This window comes from Aulonocara stuartgranti, assembly GCF_965226115.1.
Source record: "Aulonocara stuartgranti genome assembly, chromosome: 9".
NCBI classification, from domain to species: Eukaryota; Metazoa; Chordata; class Actinopteri; order Cichliformes; family Cichlidae; genus Aulonocara; species Aulonocara stuartgranti.
Window position 1 is genome coordinate 23297013 of NC_138960.1, and position 19229 is coordinate 23316241.

At 41.4% G+C, this 19229-nt stretch overlaps 1 protein-coding gene across 1 annotated transcript; it reads left to right on the forward strand.

Moving 5' to 3' along the window:
- Positions 1-2539: 2539 nt before the first annotated feature.
- Positions 2540-12149, forward strand: shha (sonic hedgehog signaling molecule a). Its single transcript, XM_082547564.1, has 3 exons — positions 2540-3155; positions 7951-8212; positions 9956-12149. Exons 1-3 carry the CDS (start codon positions 2856-2858, stop codon positions 10639-10641), a joined length of 1248 nt encoding a protein of 415 aa, XP_082403690.1. The 5' UTR covers positions 2540-2855; the 3' UTR covers positions 10642-12149.
- Positions 12150-19229: the final 7080 nt, after the last annotated feature.

Here is a 19229-nt window from a genome sequence, read left to right on the forward strand (position 1 = left end):
TAAAGAAAGGCAGCGCAACGCAGCAGATGAGGACGATGCGATGGACCAGGTAGAGGGTTCCATAAGTGCGTTTGCACATTTTGGACGGTAAAGTGTTAGATGGGACACACAACGAACCAGAAACTGATGACTCATCGGCCGTTTTTCACGCCTCATACTGGATTAGCCATCACATGCAACAGGCTTCTTAATAATTGTGTAATGCCCTCAATCCCTCCAGAATTATTTCAGAGAGCTGGCCTTTGCTTTTCTGCATCACCCTCATATGCAAATCCACTGTAAATAAAAGAGTAACATAATGTGACATAATGGCACAAATCTGGGATCTTAGAAGGTGTTTGTTTTAAGACGTCTGATCAAGGCAAATGCTCAAATAAAAGTTCACACGCCAAATAGATGCAGATACTTTAATTGTCTAAACTGTGTGCAGTGATTTACTTTGCCTTTAGTTGCAAACTCCACCCATCTGGCACCGAATTAGGCCAAAACCAAACAATGAAGTGTAATGTTTGCAAATACTATTTGCCCCAGGTCTGACTGAGAGATGCTTGGTTTCCTCTGCGGTAGAAACTCAAGTTCAATCCCAACAGCAAACCTTGGTTTTTAGAAAGCACAATTCATTTTCATTCAACATCTTTTTTTTCTTTTGTTAGTTTATAGGTTGTTGCTTTAATAATTGTGTTAGTGTGAGCATTAATATAAGTATTATTACTCTTTTTCAGGAGGACTGAGACCTCTGAGGACTCTTTCTACCTCTGCTTCACCTCCCTGTGGGTTTGAGGCATTTGTGTGGCATGCCAGGTTTTATCCCAGAGCTGTGACACCTGACCTGGGGCTAAACAGTGCCTCTGGTGTCCCTCAGGGCACCACAAGTGCTGTCAGCTTTGTGTTTGAATACATCTGCAGACGTCGGTGCTGAAATGTGACTAAGGAAGACATCTTAAGAATCTCAATCTATGCAGCAAAAACTGAGTGGTGGTAGTGATTTGCAGACTGAAAGCTGGTAGTGGAGTATCTTACTCTGGGTTATACAGCAGTGTGCCAACCATCTTTTGGCTAAGAGCTGATGATCGTGGTCTCAGTGACCAGCAGTTGGTCTCACCTGCCCAAGCTGCTTTGCCACAAGCCTGGCACTGACTAAACAACACCAGACTGGAGGTCAGCCAGAGCGAGGTCTAATGAGAGAGAAGCCACACCAAAGACTGGCATATCTGTCCTCACTTCAGAGCACCTGTGCCACAGTGTCTGTGTGATGAGAGCCAAAGTTGCCTCAGAACAGCCCGTCTTCCTCTAATTACTCGTTGTTATCACACAAATAATTGTCCTTCCTGAATTATTTTAGATGTTTGTTTTGTCTGGACCTTGAATTTGAATACAGTGGTGTCTCATGGTACAATACAGCCTTAATCAACAACAGTAAAATATTTCTTCATTGGCCTTTAATTATAGGAATGAGACTATGAGAATGTTGAGTTGGTGATTGAAATAAAATCTATTTTAATACTCGAGAAAAGTCATAATTTCTTTCCTTTCGGAAAGTTAGTTTTTCAAAACTATGAATCTGTGAGTAAAGTAGGTTTTGACTGTGTAGGAGAGAATATTGTTGCTACCCACTATCAGTATATTTTACGCACTAAATAGGTTCTTCCCCATAAAAAGTGGCTTTTTAAAACTTTTTTTAACGCTTTCTAAAGCCTCGTCTACTATTGTGCTGTAAGTCTGTCCCGCTCCCATCCTCATTTTTAAGGACTCTGCTTCATTTTCTGAATCTGAGTTCCAGAAACCTGCGTGAAAATAAGATGAATGTGTTGAAAAATAGTCACATGGAATGATATTTTGGAGAATAAAATGCATTTTTACGCATAAACTAAAGTAGGAAACAAGAGCGCGCAGAGGGCACTGATGTTACTCCAACTTTTGCTTTTTAGATCTGATGAAATCTCCATAATATTAGTCCAAAAAGTACATTACAGCACCATGTTTTGTCAGATTTATTGTGCCTTTGAACCATCAATAAGTTAAGAAGTGACCTTAGAGCAAATTTCGTGCGTACATTCGCGTTGGCACGCTGTTGTTGTTGAAAGGGACGCGAAGTTAGAGGCAAATTTCAATCTAATCTAATCTAATGAAATCTCTTATCTCACTGCACTGTAAGCAAACTATTCCATACTATTCGTGCGTTTATTCTGGTGGATATGGGGTGTCACAGCCAACTCATGCAGCCTTTGCGCACTGCACGTCCATGAGCAGTTTTATTCTCCTGGGAAACGCATTCTGCGCTCAAAGTTGTCCCACACAAATCAATTCACCAAACTACACTGCTTCAGATTTGAGAACCACTGTTCAAGTTCCCCTGTCTGTGCTTCACTTACTGTGAAACACTGGAAAACGGGAGGGTGGAAAAAAAAGACAGTTTATAATTGATGTTTTCCCATGGAGCAGCCCCTCCTCCTCGAAACAGAGGCTAACCCTCAGGTGGAAGAAATCTTTTAAGATTTTTGTGGGATAACATCAGGAGGGGTAGTCGACGCCAATGAAGTCCCTCCCCTATAGATCGGTGCTATAATACAAAGCAGTAAAAGCGGTAGGCACACACACAAGCGGCAGCAGCTCGACTAGAGATCCCGTGGCTTTTAATTCCCTCACTACTTTTTTTTAAACCCTCCTTCGATTTGCCCCGTTATTACCATTTATCCGAGGCGTTCATTTCCGCACCTGCCACACAGAGACCAAGCTAAGGCGAAGTAGAAGAGGAGACAAGGACACTGCGAGAGCCGGGAGAGGCAGACTGTAGAGATAGCAGCGGTGACCCGTTTGAGATCTTAAAGGACAAAAAAAAAAAAAAAAAAAAAAAAATGCTGCTCTGGACCAAAATCGCGTTGGTCGGTCTCATCTGCTTGTCCTTGGTATCCTCTGGGATGGGATGCGGACCGGGCAGGGGCTACGGCAGGAGAAGACATCCGAAGAAGCTGACACCTCTTGCGTACAAGCAGTTCATCCCCAACGTCGCGGAGAAGACCCTCGGGGCAAGCGGTAAATACGAAGGCAAGATCACAAGAAACTCCGAGCGATTTAAAGAACTGACTCCCAATTATAACACAGACATCATATTCAAGGATGAGGAGAACACCGGTGCTGACAGGCTAATGACTCAGGTAAGGAGACGGAATAACCTTTTATTTTAATTTTATTGTGATTTTTATTTTTTTGCCCCCACTGTCCATTTCCTAACGCACCATCACTGCGTACTGCAACAACTCCCTTGTCAGACTGATTGCGCACCTTAAGTGAAGTCTGTTTTACCCGCTGCTGAACTCTTCACACTGAGCCTTTTAACTTCACTGCAAAGGCAGATGCGCTTTATACACCAGCATGGGAGTTTCCAAAGGCTGCAGGCTTGAAGCGAATATAGAAATCCAGCTGGATAAGTGATGTGCAGGCGGACAGTCAGGACACTCGGCTTTCATGATTGTGACAGTGTATTTAAAATATTAATGTGCCCCTCTCCTCATATCTATATTTGTATCTATGGGAGGCTCATTTTGTTGCCTTACAGGGGCACGTCCATGTTAGATTTCATGCAGACTTTCTGTGTTTGCTGCCTATTTCGGCTTTACGTTGCAGCTTGTTTAAGCGCCTTTTCTTTACCCCAGCCCTGGGGATGCGCATCGCTTTAACAGTCGGGCTTACTGAGGCATGGCGTAGCTCATTCAGACGTTTCCTTGCACAGCCTTCTGTAATTTAGCCTTTCGCGTGGCGTGCATCTGTGCATGAAAACTGACATTTCTTTGAGAGTGTCCAGGCCTTGGTAAATGGGTGGGACTCGGCCAATTACACGAGCAAGGCGCACAGGAGTGCTGGTGTGTTTTACAATACACCTGCACGAAGGATGGCGTCTGTTTTAAATATCTCATCCTCTTGCAGCCAGTCAGTTTAAAACCTTATACCCGGTTCAGTGCAGCTAAGAAGAGGCTCACATACATGCCTTGATTTCTCTCCAGGCTGCAGGATGTCGCGTCTCTTCGGCATGACTTTTAGCACTTAGATGCTGGTGAATTATTAAAAAGCTCTTGGGTGATATTGGCTCAGTAATAATAAAATGAAGGTGGTGATGGTGGTGCTGCTGGTGGTGATGAAGCAAGGCGCGCGCCGGTGTCCCTGAACCCGTGCCTAGCACCACGCATGAGGGCGAGCTCCAATAAAATATTCACAGTGCGTGCGTCGCTCAGCCCTCCCCACATCTCCTCTGCTATACACCTATAGGTTCTCATACGCAGGGATCGTGAAATTACAGTAGTGTGAGGATGTGATTACCAAGGCGAGGGGTTAGAGACCTAAACGGATTCTCCGTGGGGGTTTCCAGGTCTCTAGCAGGAACATAGTTTAATTTAACCATTATTTCGAGAATCTTTGAACTAAAGAAGCACCTGTCTTAATCCAAGCTTTTACTCTGAGTAAAAAGACCCGCATGCCTATAAGGATTTGCTTTTGCAGGTCAGCATCAAAACGAACAACGGTGGGAGGTGGAAGAGCTGATAAATTGTGATTACATGTGGCACCATACGCTTGTGCAGCGTGGCCTGTTGGGGGTTTCTTTTTGTTTGTTGGATTTATTTGGGTTTGTTCGTGATCCATTTCCCACTTGACTGTTTACAGAAAACACGGCGACCGACTCTAAGTGTGAAAATGTACACGAAAGAACTTTTAGGCGCCCCTCGCCGGGGCTTGAAACACAGTTTGAACTTAGAACCTTTGGTCAGCGGGAGGCCACAGTAAGTTAAAACAGGTGTGATTATCCTTTTTATATATGACACTGTAAAGCCACCAGATTGAAGCATGTGCACCCAAAGGAGAGTAAGTGTAGCTGCAAGCAACATAAGCATTATCACATGAGGATTTACGCCGTGCCAAGGCTTTATGCATGAATCCAGAGGGTTTTTACGCACGGAGTTTTACGCATGAATGCCTTGAACTTCTTTCGTTATCTCGCGGTTTAGAAAATAGGTGTTGTATTCATAAATGAAACAAGGCACGTGTCTAGAGTAGCCCCGTTAGATATGTGCAATAAATGAATTAATCAGTCAATCAGTTTAGTGAGGTCTTGCCAAGATTATATACTCGAAGAAGCGCTTGAACAAGCACTCCTAACTAGTTTGACACAGCGCACTCCCAGAGAGCTGCCAACAAATACGCTTTAGAGACATTTACGAATAGATACACGAAGTGACGGGTCCTGACTTGATTAGGACCATCACCCGTTATTCCACGGCTTTTAGACTTATGCTCACCTGTCGCTGACCCTCGTGAATTCAACTTGTGTTAAGTGACATTCTACGCAGAAAAGTGGGACAAAATAAGACTCCAAAGGGATCTTTAAGGCAATAAAATGACTTAAAATTAAACAACAACAACTTTGATTTGCCCTCTTTAAACAAGTAAAACTGTAAGCCACATGTCAGGGGTTACTTTTTTTTACATTAGACCCAGTGCCAGACTTTTCATCTATTCTTCTCCCCCTCCAAGCGTAACAGTGTTAAGAGCCTGCAGTGCAAACGAGTTGGAAACGAGATGAGCTGGCGGCTTGTTTGCACTGACAGGTAGCTGATAAGTGTTTCCTCTAACCAAATCATTTGTGAAAAGATTAAGAGGCAGGCTGTTGAACAACTTTACCCCGAGCACAAAGCGCCGGTCCAAGGCGCCCTGCTGGGCTTCATGGTGGTTGAGCAGAATTTGGCTTGATTTGCGGCACACGACCTAATGAATTAATAAATAGGTTAAGCTTTACGGCTCTTGACTCCGACAGTCTCTCTCAGTATGCAGAAGGGTTTTTTAAGGAGGGTTTTTTTTTTTAATTCAACACATTCTACAAGTGTGATATGCTCATAAAACAGCGACTGATATATATGACTTTGTTTTCTGTTATGCGAGCGGGTAGATTTGTGTGAACAATCCCCGATTGAAGACCTCAGACTGTCCCAACCGTGGCGTGGGGGTGGGAGGGCAGTGGGCTCTTCTTTGCCCCCAGTGCAATCCTGGGATATTTCACAAGTCTGTTAGTCAGCAGCCAAAACACCTCGACTTAAGAAGGCATGTCACGTTTCCAAGACTTTGCAGGAGAAGAGTAATGAAAGTTTCCCTCCGCCGCTGGACTGAAAAGACTCTTTGTGATGTTTTATTTGACATATTGGTTCGGCGTCCAGAATAGTTGTCTTGGAGAAGGCCAGGCATCTTCATTTAGAGCGCGGAGAGCTTAGGGTTCAACCAACTCCAGATATTTTAAGGAGGCAGCTGCTCTTGAAGATCATCTTCATATCATCTGGACATCAATTATTAATTTAAAGAAAACAAGCAACTGACAAACGACTCCCTCATTCATCGCCTAATGCAGACTCGTGAATTCATACTGTATTAATGTTGTCTTTAATGCAACACTTCTGGATAGAAAAGGGTCACTGCTCGCACCTCTCCAAGACCAAAGACCCATATGTTATAGGCCAGTGAAGCGAATGCAGTGCCTTATCAATATTTCATCAGCAGCTTTCTTGCCCGAGATGTGCCCTCTGACGCTGCTGCTAACACTGAGAAATGCAAGCTCAGGATCAGAGACGCAGTTCAGCTCCAGTGTTTCACCTCAGCTGGGAGGAAACAGGGGAGTCAGGTGGGTGGGGGGATGGAGTTGTGCGAGAGGCCTCAGTTGGTCCAGTTTTAATCTTTAATTGATATTAACCCTTGTGTGGTGTTCATGCTTTTGTTACTCGGGCAACATTGGCGGATCTGGTTTAACAGATGTTTACTTTTCTCTGTTCTAAGCAATAAAATCCACACATATGGTCAATATGTGGAATTTGCCTCCGTCAGAGCGTGTTTATGAACTAAAGCGCTGCTCGTTTTTGTGAGAAAATATAATAAATATCTAAATATAAAAAAGTTGTTAATCATATGAGCCTATGTAACTCAACCTCGTTAAACAAACAGCCTGTTTGCATCAGCTTCTACACAACACATGGGGGGCACTTTTGCTGTGTGTGCACATGTGTTTCTTGCCCACAAACATTTCACCTCTTCTTTTTGTTGCTACTGGATCTAGAATAGATCGGGGAATGTCTCCTGATCGGTAATGAAAAGTCCAGCCAGTGTGTTGGTCCTGGCTGGACCACGTTGCCACATTGCCACGTGGGATGCTTCATTCCTTGGACGAGAAGGCCATTTAGTTTCACTTTTTCTCCACCTCGCTGTCTGCTGATGAGCTTCTCTTCACCCTCCTGTCTGCACTGTCCTCCCAATAAAGGCAAAAGTCCTCATGTACTAAAATCTCATCGTGTTCCAAATCCTCTCTTTCTCGACTAAAATCATAGATATAGATCGATAAGGAGCCTCCCTAGCAAAGCTGCTTATTAGTTGTGCTCCTCTGCGATTTGTAGTTGGGACAAAGGGTATAATGTGCGGGGATGAGGGAGCAGACAGGTGCAGGTTTAACAAAGTTGGAACTTTGTGCGGAAATAGCAAGAGCAGACAGAAAGAAAGAAAGAAAGAAAAAACAAGCGCGCATAGCAACAGCAGGTCATGCAGGACGAGGAGGAGAGAGTGAAGTGACACCAGCACGACCCCACTTCTATGACCACATGAGTGTGGGGGCTACAGTGTGATGCTTTATATGTTCTTCGCAGAAAATGAACCGGAATCTGAGGTGGAAATGATGATAAAGCACACAGTTCTTCTGGCACAAAGGGTAATTGCTGAAATGTAATAAATCTGTCGGAAGGCTGATTAGGTGATCTAATATTTTATTTCTCTGACCGCTTATCAGCCCTTATTTCTCTCGTCAGCTAAGCTGTGTCAGTGCAACGCGTGATTTGAGTGATTTTCACTTCATAAAAGCTGATATTTGCGCACTGTGGTGGTGTTTCGGGCAGTTCCGGTGATGCATGGATTCATTTCTTGTTCCCACAGAGATGTAAAGACAAACTGAACTCGCTAGCCATCTCCGTGATGAACCAGTGGCCCGGAGTGAAGCTGCGGGTCACCGAGGGCTGGGACGAGGACGGACACCATTTAGAAGACTCTCTTCACTACGAGGGCAGAGCCGTGGACATCACCACTTCAGACAGAGACAAGAGCAAATACGGCACTCTGTCCAGGCTGGCGGTGGAAGCTGGATTTGACTGGGTCTACTATGAATCTAAGGCCCACATCCACTGCTCCGTGAAAGCAGGTATGGCTCCAAAGTAAAAAGAAAAACAGAACTGCGCTGATAATCTGCCATGCGCACCACTGGCTGTAGGACAACGGCGCGCATTTCCCATCAGGCGTGATTGCAATCGTTTGTAACAACAGGTGCAGCTCAGGGAAGCAGCAGTCCTGTTTTATCTTCTGGAAAAGTTTCACCCAAGACTAGATTGTATCAGCTGATTGTGATGGGAAAGTAAAATAGAGTCACAATAACACTTATCATGGGCTTACTGATCTGATGGTTATTGTAGACAAGTGTGACCACTGATCAATTCAATGATTTCAGTGATTAATCACAGAATCCTAGTGTTTGAGGGGTCATTTAAGTGCAGAGGTCAGATGTTTCAGATCTTTTCATTTGTTTTAACTGGATAGTTTTTATGAAACTGTAAATAGTCATTTCTCTGAGTGATGTATAGGCATTTCCCGGTTAAAGGCGTTATAAGCGTTTCTCGTTGCAGCTTATTTCTTGATCTTACACCGCCCCACACTGTCTCCTGGTGGGAACCGCTACCATAGTCTAACGAGGGTGCTCGGCGTGACCTAGAAATAGCACATTTTTCTCGCTCTCTGATAAAAATAAGTGCTGCAAGGTGAATTTGGTAATCGTTTTTAATTATATGTGAGAAAATCATAAAAATTTTCATTTCCGTTTGTTTGTTTGGTTTTTTGGGGTTTATCGAGGCTCATAATCGACCTAGGTCGTCACTACTGGACACCTATGACGCCCAGAAAATATTTCCTCACTTTGACTGATGAACCATGGTGCTTTTTCCTTCTTCTTTTTTTTTTTAAATTGATAAATCCCTTACTTATCATTCAGCACACACGTTTTGAGATCACAGTATGAGCTAGGCCGACGTGTCATTGGAGGTCATGCGACTTTACCAAAAGGATTTGGCTGAACAATGTTGAATTGGTTTGGGGTAAATCTGGTTTTCAGTTGTCACCTTATTTCATGCTCGGGAATCTTAAAAGAAGATTAAAAGCCCCAAATTCTGAGTAGGAAACCCTTTTTTCTCCCTCTGTGCAGGACAGTGTGATCCTAGAGACTGGTATGTGAAGAGTTCCACCAAGGCCAAAATTATTGTCATCAAGACTGACAACAAAGCAGGGAGAGGTGGTAGACAGGGAGAGGGGGGACATTGATGTTGCACAACAGAAAGCATTTAAGAGTCCGGGCCCTCATTTAAATTCAAATCTACAACTCGAGAGGCTTGGAAAAGTGGCTCCACTGGGTAAATAGTAGTTGTGAGTCGCCTATTTGTGTGAATTGTCACATAGAGGTTTCTGCACCTGAGTAAATATGGGAAGAGTAGCTGGGAAAGGCGTAAGTGTTCTTTACGGAGAGTAGCTCGATCCACAAGTTGATTTAGAATAACAATGCCTGCTCTTCATTGGGGTTTTTAATTAAGAATAGATGAGCCAGGGCTTTCAGTTTTCCCGTCTCAGACAACGTGGGCTAAGCTAATACGCATCTGGCATCAAGGAGCCGACATCATTATGCAAAATGCATATGGCCCACCGTGTTGTGTAGAGGCAGAAAAAATACAGATAAAGGTGGATTTTTCAGTCAATTTGAATTATTATGAATGGGCCTTTGAATGAGTTCTGGGCTGGAAATGTTCAAAGCGCATGTGATGTTTGTTTGCACGCGTTAAAAATTATTAATAAAAGTCTCGCAGTGAGAAAAACGACTTAATGTTTTTCTTGTTTCTTCTAACAGAAAATTCAGTGGCAGCAAAGTCAGGCGGCTGCTTCCCCGGATCCTCCACGGTCACTCTTCAGGATGGCACCAAGAAAGCAGTCAAAGATCTCAAAAGCGGCGACAGGGTCATGACAGCAGATGACGACGGAAATGTAATTTACACCGACTTCGTCATGTTTATAGACCGAGATTCGATGCTGAGGAGGATCTTCTATGTGATCGAAACCGACTCAGGCCAGAAAATAACCCTCACCGCCGCGCATCTCGTCTTCGTCAGCCGCAACAGCTCCAGCGAGGCGGAGAAGCGGATGTCTGCGATTTTCGCCAGTCAAGTCCAGCCTGGACAGAAAGTGTTCGTCTTTGACGCAGAGCGAAGTCGACTCGAGTCTGTGACCGTCAAACGGATTTACACGCAAAGTCACGAGGGTTCCTTTGCGCCCGTGACCTCACAGGGGACCATCGTGGTGGACCAGGTCCTTGCGTCCTGTTACGCAGTGATCGAAGACCACGACTTGGCACACTGGGCCCTGGCACCCGTCAGGCTCGCCCACTGGGTGTCCTCGTTCCTATTTAGCTCCCAGCCTCCAAGCAGTGTACAAAACGAAGGAGTGCACTGGTACTCCAAAATCCTTTATCAATTAGGGACATGGCTCTTGGACAGCCACTCGATCCATCCACTTGGAATGTCGGTATACCCAAGTTGAAACAGCTGCGACAGGAGCAGAACGAGACTTTAAATGTAGGACACACGAACTATACAGTAGATTAAAAATAATAATAATAATAATAATTAAAAAAGAGAAAGAGAGAAAGAAAAAAAGCGAACTGACAGACAGACGTGACATGACAAGGGCCCCAGCGGAGTTGGGATATTTATTTCAGTGACTTTTCCATGATGTGTCCCCCTTTCAAAGAATGAATGGAGCCTTAAAAAGTTTCTCTTTGAATAATTTATTCTCATGTGAACTCTGCTGCTGTCACATAAATGGATTCTGAAACTGTGTGAGCAGCAAATTGTGCATAATCTATTTTTGTAAATATCAAATGCAAAAAAAAAAAGAAAAATGAAGAAAAAAAATTGAAAAATGGGAAAAAAAAAAATCGGAAACAGAAAGAAGATCATGTAAAACGGAGCTGACTTTGACAGGCTGTAAGTTTCATATATATGTATATATGTATGTATGTATGTATATATATATATATATATATATATATATATATATATATATATATGTGTGTGTGTGTGTGTATATATACATACATACATATATACATATATATGAAACTTACAGCCTGTCAAAGTATAATAATCAGCTGTATAACAATCAGCTGACTGTTATATTTTGGGGAGAGAGGAAAAAAAAACCCTCGCGGGGTTCCATAAATTATATTTTTATACACAGAATTGTAAATTAGATTTTGACAGATCGCTACCGAATCACATTTCGTTATTTGAAATAGTGTAAGATATGAAAATATATTTTAATTTAAATACAGTAGCTGGGAAAGTGTTGGAAAATCTTGTACTGCTTGGTTTATTAAGAATTTTATTATTTTGTAAACTGTTCGTTTCAGTTGTTGGAGAGGGACAGATATTCTGCCCCATGTCTGCATTCTCTGCTTTTTTATGTGTATGTGTTTCTTTTCTGTTTTCTTTTGAGAAAAAATAATATCAAATGCAGATTCTGACAATTCAGTAACAGTTAAAGTAGTACTGAAACCGTTTCGTTAAATAAATTAATAAGTAACTCCTGTAAATGTACTAAAATCTTATTTTTCTTTTCATATTTTGTAATAGGGAAATAGTTTTATAGAAATGAACTGCAGGCTGATGCACAGTTTGAATAGACTATATATAGGCAGACCTACCAGTTAACTTTCATAACAGGGCGATGTGTCAAAAAATGTCTAGAATTTATTATTTATATGTTTATTATAAAATGAGATAAAGAACATTTTCAAACTTGGAGTTGTTATATGTCTTTTTCAAAAAACAGTGCCAGAGGAACCACACAGTAGTGGGAAGGACGGGGGCTTTTTGGCCATATTATTTGGACATTTACAACCAAATTATAATCTGGACTCAGTCAAGAGATATATCAATTGGCTTGGTTCACGCCCGCCCCTCGCCAAAAGAATCCCCACAGCCTATTGGATGTCTTACGCACAAAAAACCGGGGAGAATATTGCGCTTTGATCTACCTTTTGCATGCTTGCGAAATGTTGAAAGCCTATGTCAAATTTAACGAGGTCTGCCCTCCGCAAATAACTTCCAACGCGCAGACAAATTAAACAGAAGCGTCTTTGTTGGCCACAGGTCTGCCTCTCGGCGTCTGCTGGTTCAGGTCAGATCGCTCCATCCGACAGTAACTGACAGTCGGGGCTCATTATAAAGAAACGCTGCAGTCCCACTAGTCCACATTACAGCTTTGTTAGTCTTAACAAATCACTATAATCCTGCAGTATTTTCATAGACTTATAGTGCGCATGCAGCACTTAATAGTGAGCTCTCAGAGATGCGTTTTTGTCCTCTAGTGGAGCGCTTTGGCATCGGGCGGCACATCTTCTCAAATCGATTACAGCATTAGCTTTTTTGGAGATATCATCTTCAGTGATAGGGCGACACCTTGTGGTTAAATTAGACAATTGGACGTAATATTCTGCAGCTAGGTGTAAATACTTAACGTAAAACCTGAATGAAGTTCTGGAAAAGGGATTTTTATATAACCAACTCTAGTCAAAGTGTTTGTAAAGCTGGAAGCAAAATCAGACAGTCAAGCAGAAGAACAAAAGCAGTTCTGAAAATGTGAGACTATAAATTCAAATTTAAAAAAAAGAAGAAAAGCCCATGCACACAAAAAAAGATAAATGTTGGTGAATCACTCAGACCCATCAAAGGTAAAAGGGGCCTCTGAACCTGGGTTTCTGAACACTGTTGCAACATGAGCAGGAATTCCATTTTCGTCTCCCGCATTGTGTTGTGCTGTTGATATTGTGAGGTGGAAACTTCAGGGAGGGACAAAGCGGCCCATCTCTCCCGGCACTGTGACCTTGGGTCCCTGTCAGATACAAAAGCGTCGGTGCAGGGCAGCATTCCTCAGAGCAGGTAAACAGAGCCTCCTCTAATCCCTCTGGGGGCCCTCAGTCTGCTGGAGCTCAACGACGGCTTTTACAAATGTTGACATTTGCAAACATGAACAGTCTGGCATTCTGCAAAAACAAAACTCCCCCGTTTCTAAGAGAGTTCTGCAAACGACAGAGCTCGTCCTCTCTGCAGGCAGCTTTTGCTTCGCGGCAGCAGCCTGCAGAGTGCTCAATGTGGAAGTGGCAAGTTAGAGGGAAGCAGAAATCCACAAGGCCTTAATTGAGAGATGTCCCTTTATTCCTACTAACGTAGTATTAATAGAGCAAAGAAGAAAGCAGAACTTTTTGTGACAGGCCAGCATGGATAGATGGATGGATACAGGCCTGCAGAGATGGGAGAGTATGCACCCATTACTTTGGTTAAAAATGGCAATTGTGGTTTTCCAACTAAACTATTTAATTTGAATAAACTGATACTGGTTTATGGTTTAAGGTGAACACACCACAACAAGTTTTCCACTTCAGAATCACAGCTACATAGTTACACCTTTTGGCCCCTTTTTCTACACTCTGTACTCTGATATTTGGCCGAGCTGAGCAGCATCAAGTTTCTGATTGTTCGAGGAACACAAAATCCACCCAGAGTGATGCTGCCTGTATTAAAACCCTGAACTTTGCTGCAAGGTAACAGTGCTAAGCATTCGTCCCTCATACTTATAGAAAGCATACCCTACCAGTAACAAGGGTTTACAAATGAGCACTACTTAACTTTAAGACAAGTAAGAGTACAAAATAGTTCTTTAGCTGGGACTCATTCTGCTTCATCTATTTCTACTCAAAGTTACACAAGGCTAAATGACAGAAAGGTCACCAAGAAGTTTATTTCACACCTGTTTCTGGTATCAAATGTGACATTTTCAATTTACATAAAATACTGAATATCTTGAATCATTTTCAAAATATAAGACATAAAGAACAGACCAAATGCAGTTGTTGTTGTGGTTTTTTTAATAATCCAGCAGACAACACGATCCCTTCTTCTGACTCGTGTGATCGGGATGAAAACACACCAATCAATCATTATTTGTAGCGTCAAACCATCCGAGATGATGGCACCAGGTTAAAAAATAAATAAATAAAATATATAACAGCGATGAAGCTGGAAGGAGCTTCTGGTGAAGTGAAAGCCGTGAAGCAACTTGCTTTAGAGTTATGTGTCTCCTCAGTGAACCCGGCTGTCGTCAGATGGAAACCTCCATCCACTGGACTAGCAAACAGTGGTAATCCAGGCAGGCCCCCCTGCTCCTGCTTGGTACAGAAGTCTTAAGTTCAGAGAACAGATGAGATATGTTCGAATGCACGTACAGCAAGTTGGAACAACAGCAATGACTGGAAAAGCAGAATATTCTCTGGAAGAGAAGGCTGTGGCTCAGGAGGTAGAGCGGGTCGTCCACCAATCAAAAGGTCGGCTAATAGATTCTTCTGCTACTCCAGTCTGCACTCTGTCCCCTAGATGGCTCTTAAAGCATAAATAGCTCTGTGACTTCTTCAAATGTAATAAAACACAGATATTACATGCATTACGTGAGAAGCCTTTAAACCAAGATTATCAACCTCATTTTACGTTGTGGGCCACATGCAACCCACTTTGATCTTAAGTGGGCCGGACAGGTGAAACCCCTTTTTGTCAGTGTAAAGTTTTCCTACACATCTCAAAATGCAGAGATAGCTTAATTTTGTTTTTTAAATTAGTGTAGTATGTCCCAGTTTTTCTACATGATCAAAAAATTCAGTTAAAATAAAGTTAAAAGTCCAAACTCTACTCCCTACTTCATCTTTTCTAAAAACCATCCGGTCGGCCGGATTGGTCGTCCTGGCTGATTTTGGACACTGGGCCTTATGTTTGACACCCCTGATTTCTACGTGTTTAAACTTGTGGTTGTAAAGTCAAAGTATGACAAGTTAGTGGCTCTCAGAGTGACTGGAACTGTCTTAATAAGACTATAACTGAAAAGAAAATCAGTCAAGTTGTCAGACAAGAGAGGTTAGAAATCTTTGAAACAAACCGGAACAATCAGAGGTCAAAGCAGACTCACAAATGCTGCACGGACTGTTAGATAGGTTAACTGTATGTCCGACGAGGGAAGAGGGAATCTAGAGTCAAAGGGCGGGACCAGATGGTTTTCCTGTTGATCTGCATTAAAACATCTTTGATATTTAAATTATCAAATGAAATAAATTGTTTCTAAATGCTTTTTAAAATGAGAGCCTTCCATATTTCATGAGTGTTGCCCTGTTTTTAACCAGGCAAAAATCTGAGGCCAACAAATTTCCAATTTGTTCCAAATTTGTTAAATTCATCTTCGTCCACTTTTCCACTTCGGGGTCGGTCAGCTGTCGTAAGGCAAAAGGCAGCGTACACACTGGACAGGTCGCCACTATCACAGAGCTAACACACACAGTGAGCCGAACACACTCTCGTCCAGTTTAGAATTCCCAATTAAAGTATAAACCCATGAGAGAAAAAGTCTGTAGAAATAACTACAGTGATTTTGGTTGCTTTATTTTTTTCTCCCTGAAGGCCAAAATATGCCGGTCCTAACTCAACGGTCTCATTTATCTAGGACAAGGATTACACTAGCTCGTGACACTGGTTACCAAATTTGAGATATAGGACTTCAACCTTTAGGCCAGGGGAAGTCCTGCAGTGGCAAAAAGCTCAGAACTGAACTGGGTGGAGGTTAGGAATGATGAAATGTTAGGCACTGGACAAGAAAAAAGATGTCCAGAAAGGTCAAAGATGGAATTCTATGCTGTGAAACATGAATGAACTAAGGAAAATAGCTTTTTAAGTATCTTTGTATTTTAGCTCTAATTAAGAAAATTTGTTCTGTTAAAGTAAAAATTACAAAAAAAAAAAAGAAGCTGAACTGGAAATAAAACATGTAATTGCTTATATAGAAACTTTTTGCAGCAAACATTTCAATGTTTTACGTCACCAGGTAAGGTTGAGGAAAGCTTCAGATGATTACATCAGCTACTTTTAGTACATAAACTTCCCAACTTGCATTTGTTTGACATATGACGAACAATGAGTCAAATTAATAAAAATAATGTAATAATTAAAAAAAACAAAAAAACAAAACAATGGTGCCTATAAATAACATTTATTATGAAGATGAATGACTCTCCAATCTTCAAAGTTCAGAAGAATAAAGAAAAGATATATAATATTGAAAACATTAAAATTTATTTTGTCTTGATTAGCTTCGATTCACTTCTAGCTACAGAAACCTTTATTCATTTTGATTGAAGTTTTGAGCAAAAAAAAAAGCCAAAACAATAAAAACACAGAAATATTAAAGTGCATCAAAAACTTTTATTTTTCATGAGTTTGAGGTATAAAGAATAGAAACTTAAATGTACTTAAAAAATGAAGTATCTTTAAAAGTCTTCATGTCATAGTAGAAAAATCCAGTTTTTACAGCATCAGAACAAATTGCACAATCATTTCAGAATAATTCAAACACAACATGATTCCTTCTTATGACACAAGTGTGAAAAACACAGAGATGTCTTCAAAGTTTGCTTTTTGTTTTGGTCAGAACCCAACGGGCTGGGTTTACAGTCATTTGGTGCACCATACAGTTCGAGATGACGAAACCAGTGCAGTGTCTTTGTGTTAAAACTCCAACCAAACAGTGAGTGTCAAGAAGCTGGAATGACCTTTGGTGCAGTGAAAGCCATGAAGCAGCTTGCTTTAGAGGTTTATGTGTCTGCTCAGTGAACCCGGCTGTCGTCACACAGATGGAAACCTCCATCCACTGGGCTAACAAACAATGGTAATCCGGGCAGGCCACCCTGCTTGATACAGAAGTTTTAAGTTCATTGAAGAACAGCAGCGGGAAGGAAAAGACAAGATATGGTCAAGTTGAAAGAACAGTGACAGCAGGAAAAGCGGTTAGGAAAAAGGCGACAGGCCCGATAACCTGAACGCACCAACAACTGTCGAGTGAGGGAAATGAAATCTTCATCTCGGGGCCGGAGATGGCGAGGCTGTGAAAGAACGTGAAGTGTTAAGCGAATGAGTTAAGGCAGTATCATGGTTTAAGCTGGTCAATGGCTCCTCTTACTGGCACGCTGTTAAAATAAAGTAAAAGTATGCGTTAGTTACAGATGTCTCTCTGTTGTACTCGCACCTGAGATGGCTAGCGGTCACGTCAGGTGAATCAAATCTCAACTGCACCATCGTGCCACCAAGTGTGATCAAACAAAGAGCACCACAAGAGCAAGTGTGGGACCACACCAGAGGTGTTTCATGCTTTTACTCAACCTCTTAGTTAATGACTGAATCAGTCACAGGTCATTTAACACTTTTTTAGTTTTCCTGTTAAAAGGCAGTTTTTGCCCTCCACTGTCACCAAGTGCTCGCTCATAGGGGGTCGTCTGATTGTTGGGCTTTTCTCTGCATCGCTGTAGGGTCTTTACCTTAGAATATAAAGGGCCTTAAGCAAACTGTTGTAGTGAATTGGAAGTCTACAAATAAAACTGAACTGAAATTAACTGTAAAAAATAAAAAAGATCCTTGAAGAATTCCCTGCTCAGAAAACAGGTTGATTATTTTTCTAGCAGAACAACAAAGGCTTTGAGAAACTGGGTGAGGTTATATGATGTTAAATGACCTGATAGGTTTCTGGGAAAAGGCCTCAGATGATTACATTAGCAATATAAACAGGGGATACTTTTAGCAGATTAATATAAACAGCCTGCTTAATTTCAGGTCACTCGCAAATGCACTTTGTTGATTGACTAAAACATGTTAAACCTTTGGTATGGCCTCTTAAATGTGCTTTTAAAAAATGGATTTGTCACTCTGCTCCATGGTAGAGGATTTGATCTGAAGAAAAAGACAGAATTCAGTGAGTAATTCAGCGACTCTGCACCTTAAATGTACCTGTTAAAAAAAAGTTACAAGTTAGTGCTGTGCAAAACTCAACCTTTGACCCAAATATGCGAAATATTCTCCCTATAATCATCAGCAGCCTTTATGGAGGTTTCTTATGCAAGCATAAGAAAGCTGCATTCACAACTGACAGGCAAGCCCTTCTATGTTAAATACCTACTACAACCATATGAGGTGGCATGTTTGGAAAAACATGCTGTAACTTAAATAAGCCTTTTTTCCCCCCAATTAAAATTAATCACTTTTAAAAATTCACAGTACACGTCTGTATGAAATTCTTCACATTAAGGTACAGATAAGATTCAATATGAATCTGTTCTGGTATTAAAAGACCTGACGTCTTATAACAATATCACTACGACCTGGCATTGCCGTTACTCTTTCAAATCCACAGGATTTAGCGTAGCACTAAAACTCGAGCGAGTAACCCACAACATGAAAGACAATAAATACATAACCGTCAATACACAGAAAAAGCTAAAAAATGTCAAACAAAAAAAGAATAAAACATAAATAAACCAGATTTCTGCAACATACAAAAAAATAAATAAAACAATAAATAATTTTTAAAAAAACGCCACAACTTCACTGTTTATATGAAGAAGAGGAAATTTGTGGGATCGAATACTTTGGGTACTTGCTGAGAATGTACTGGTGGCTTATTTTAAACCTTTATGGATTATTAGTAACTTCAAGTAACATAAGGGAAATACCACTAAATTTGTGATGTGATTCAACACATGCAGACAGGACAGAGAAGCCAATTAGTACACATTTCTCAAACCACAAAATCAGGGAGGTTAATCTGTAGCGCCACCTAGAGGCACAGCTGGGAACAGACTTTCAGACAGATTAAAAGAATAAAATAAAAGTGGTGACCTTTTTTTTTTTGGCATAAAACTCGTACCTTTTCCCTACCAGCCGAGTAGCAATGCTTCTCATTTTATGGAGCTGCACATTCAGATGACCTCAATGCTAGATTTTCAGGCCAAAATTTCTCATTTAAGGAAATAAATTCAGTGATATTCCCCTTCAACTTTGAGGTAGTATCTCTTGCCATAATACTGCTCATTTTTTGTTTTGTTTTTTTTGCGTCTATAAACCTACAAAATCAAAAATTACTTAAAAAAGTGGTTCATCCCAAGAAAATACGCAAGTTTCCAAACGCATTTACGTCATATGTTGCATAGTTAAAACCCCCAAACTTACAGAATACGTTAAAAAGTACAAACGAGTAGAAAGTGT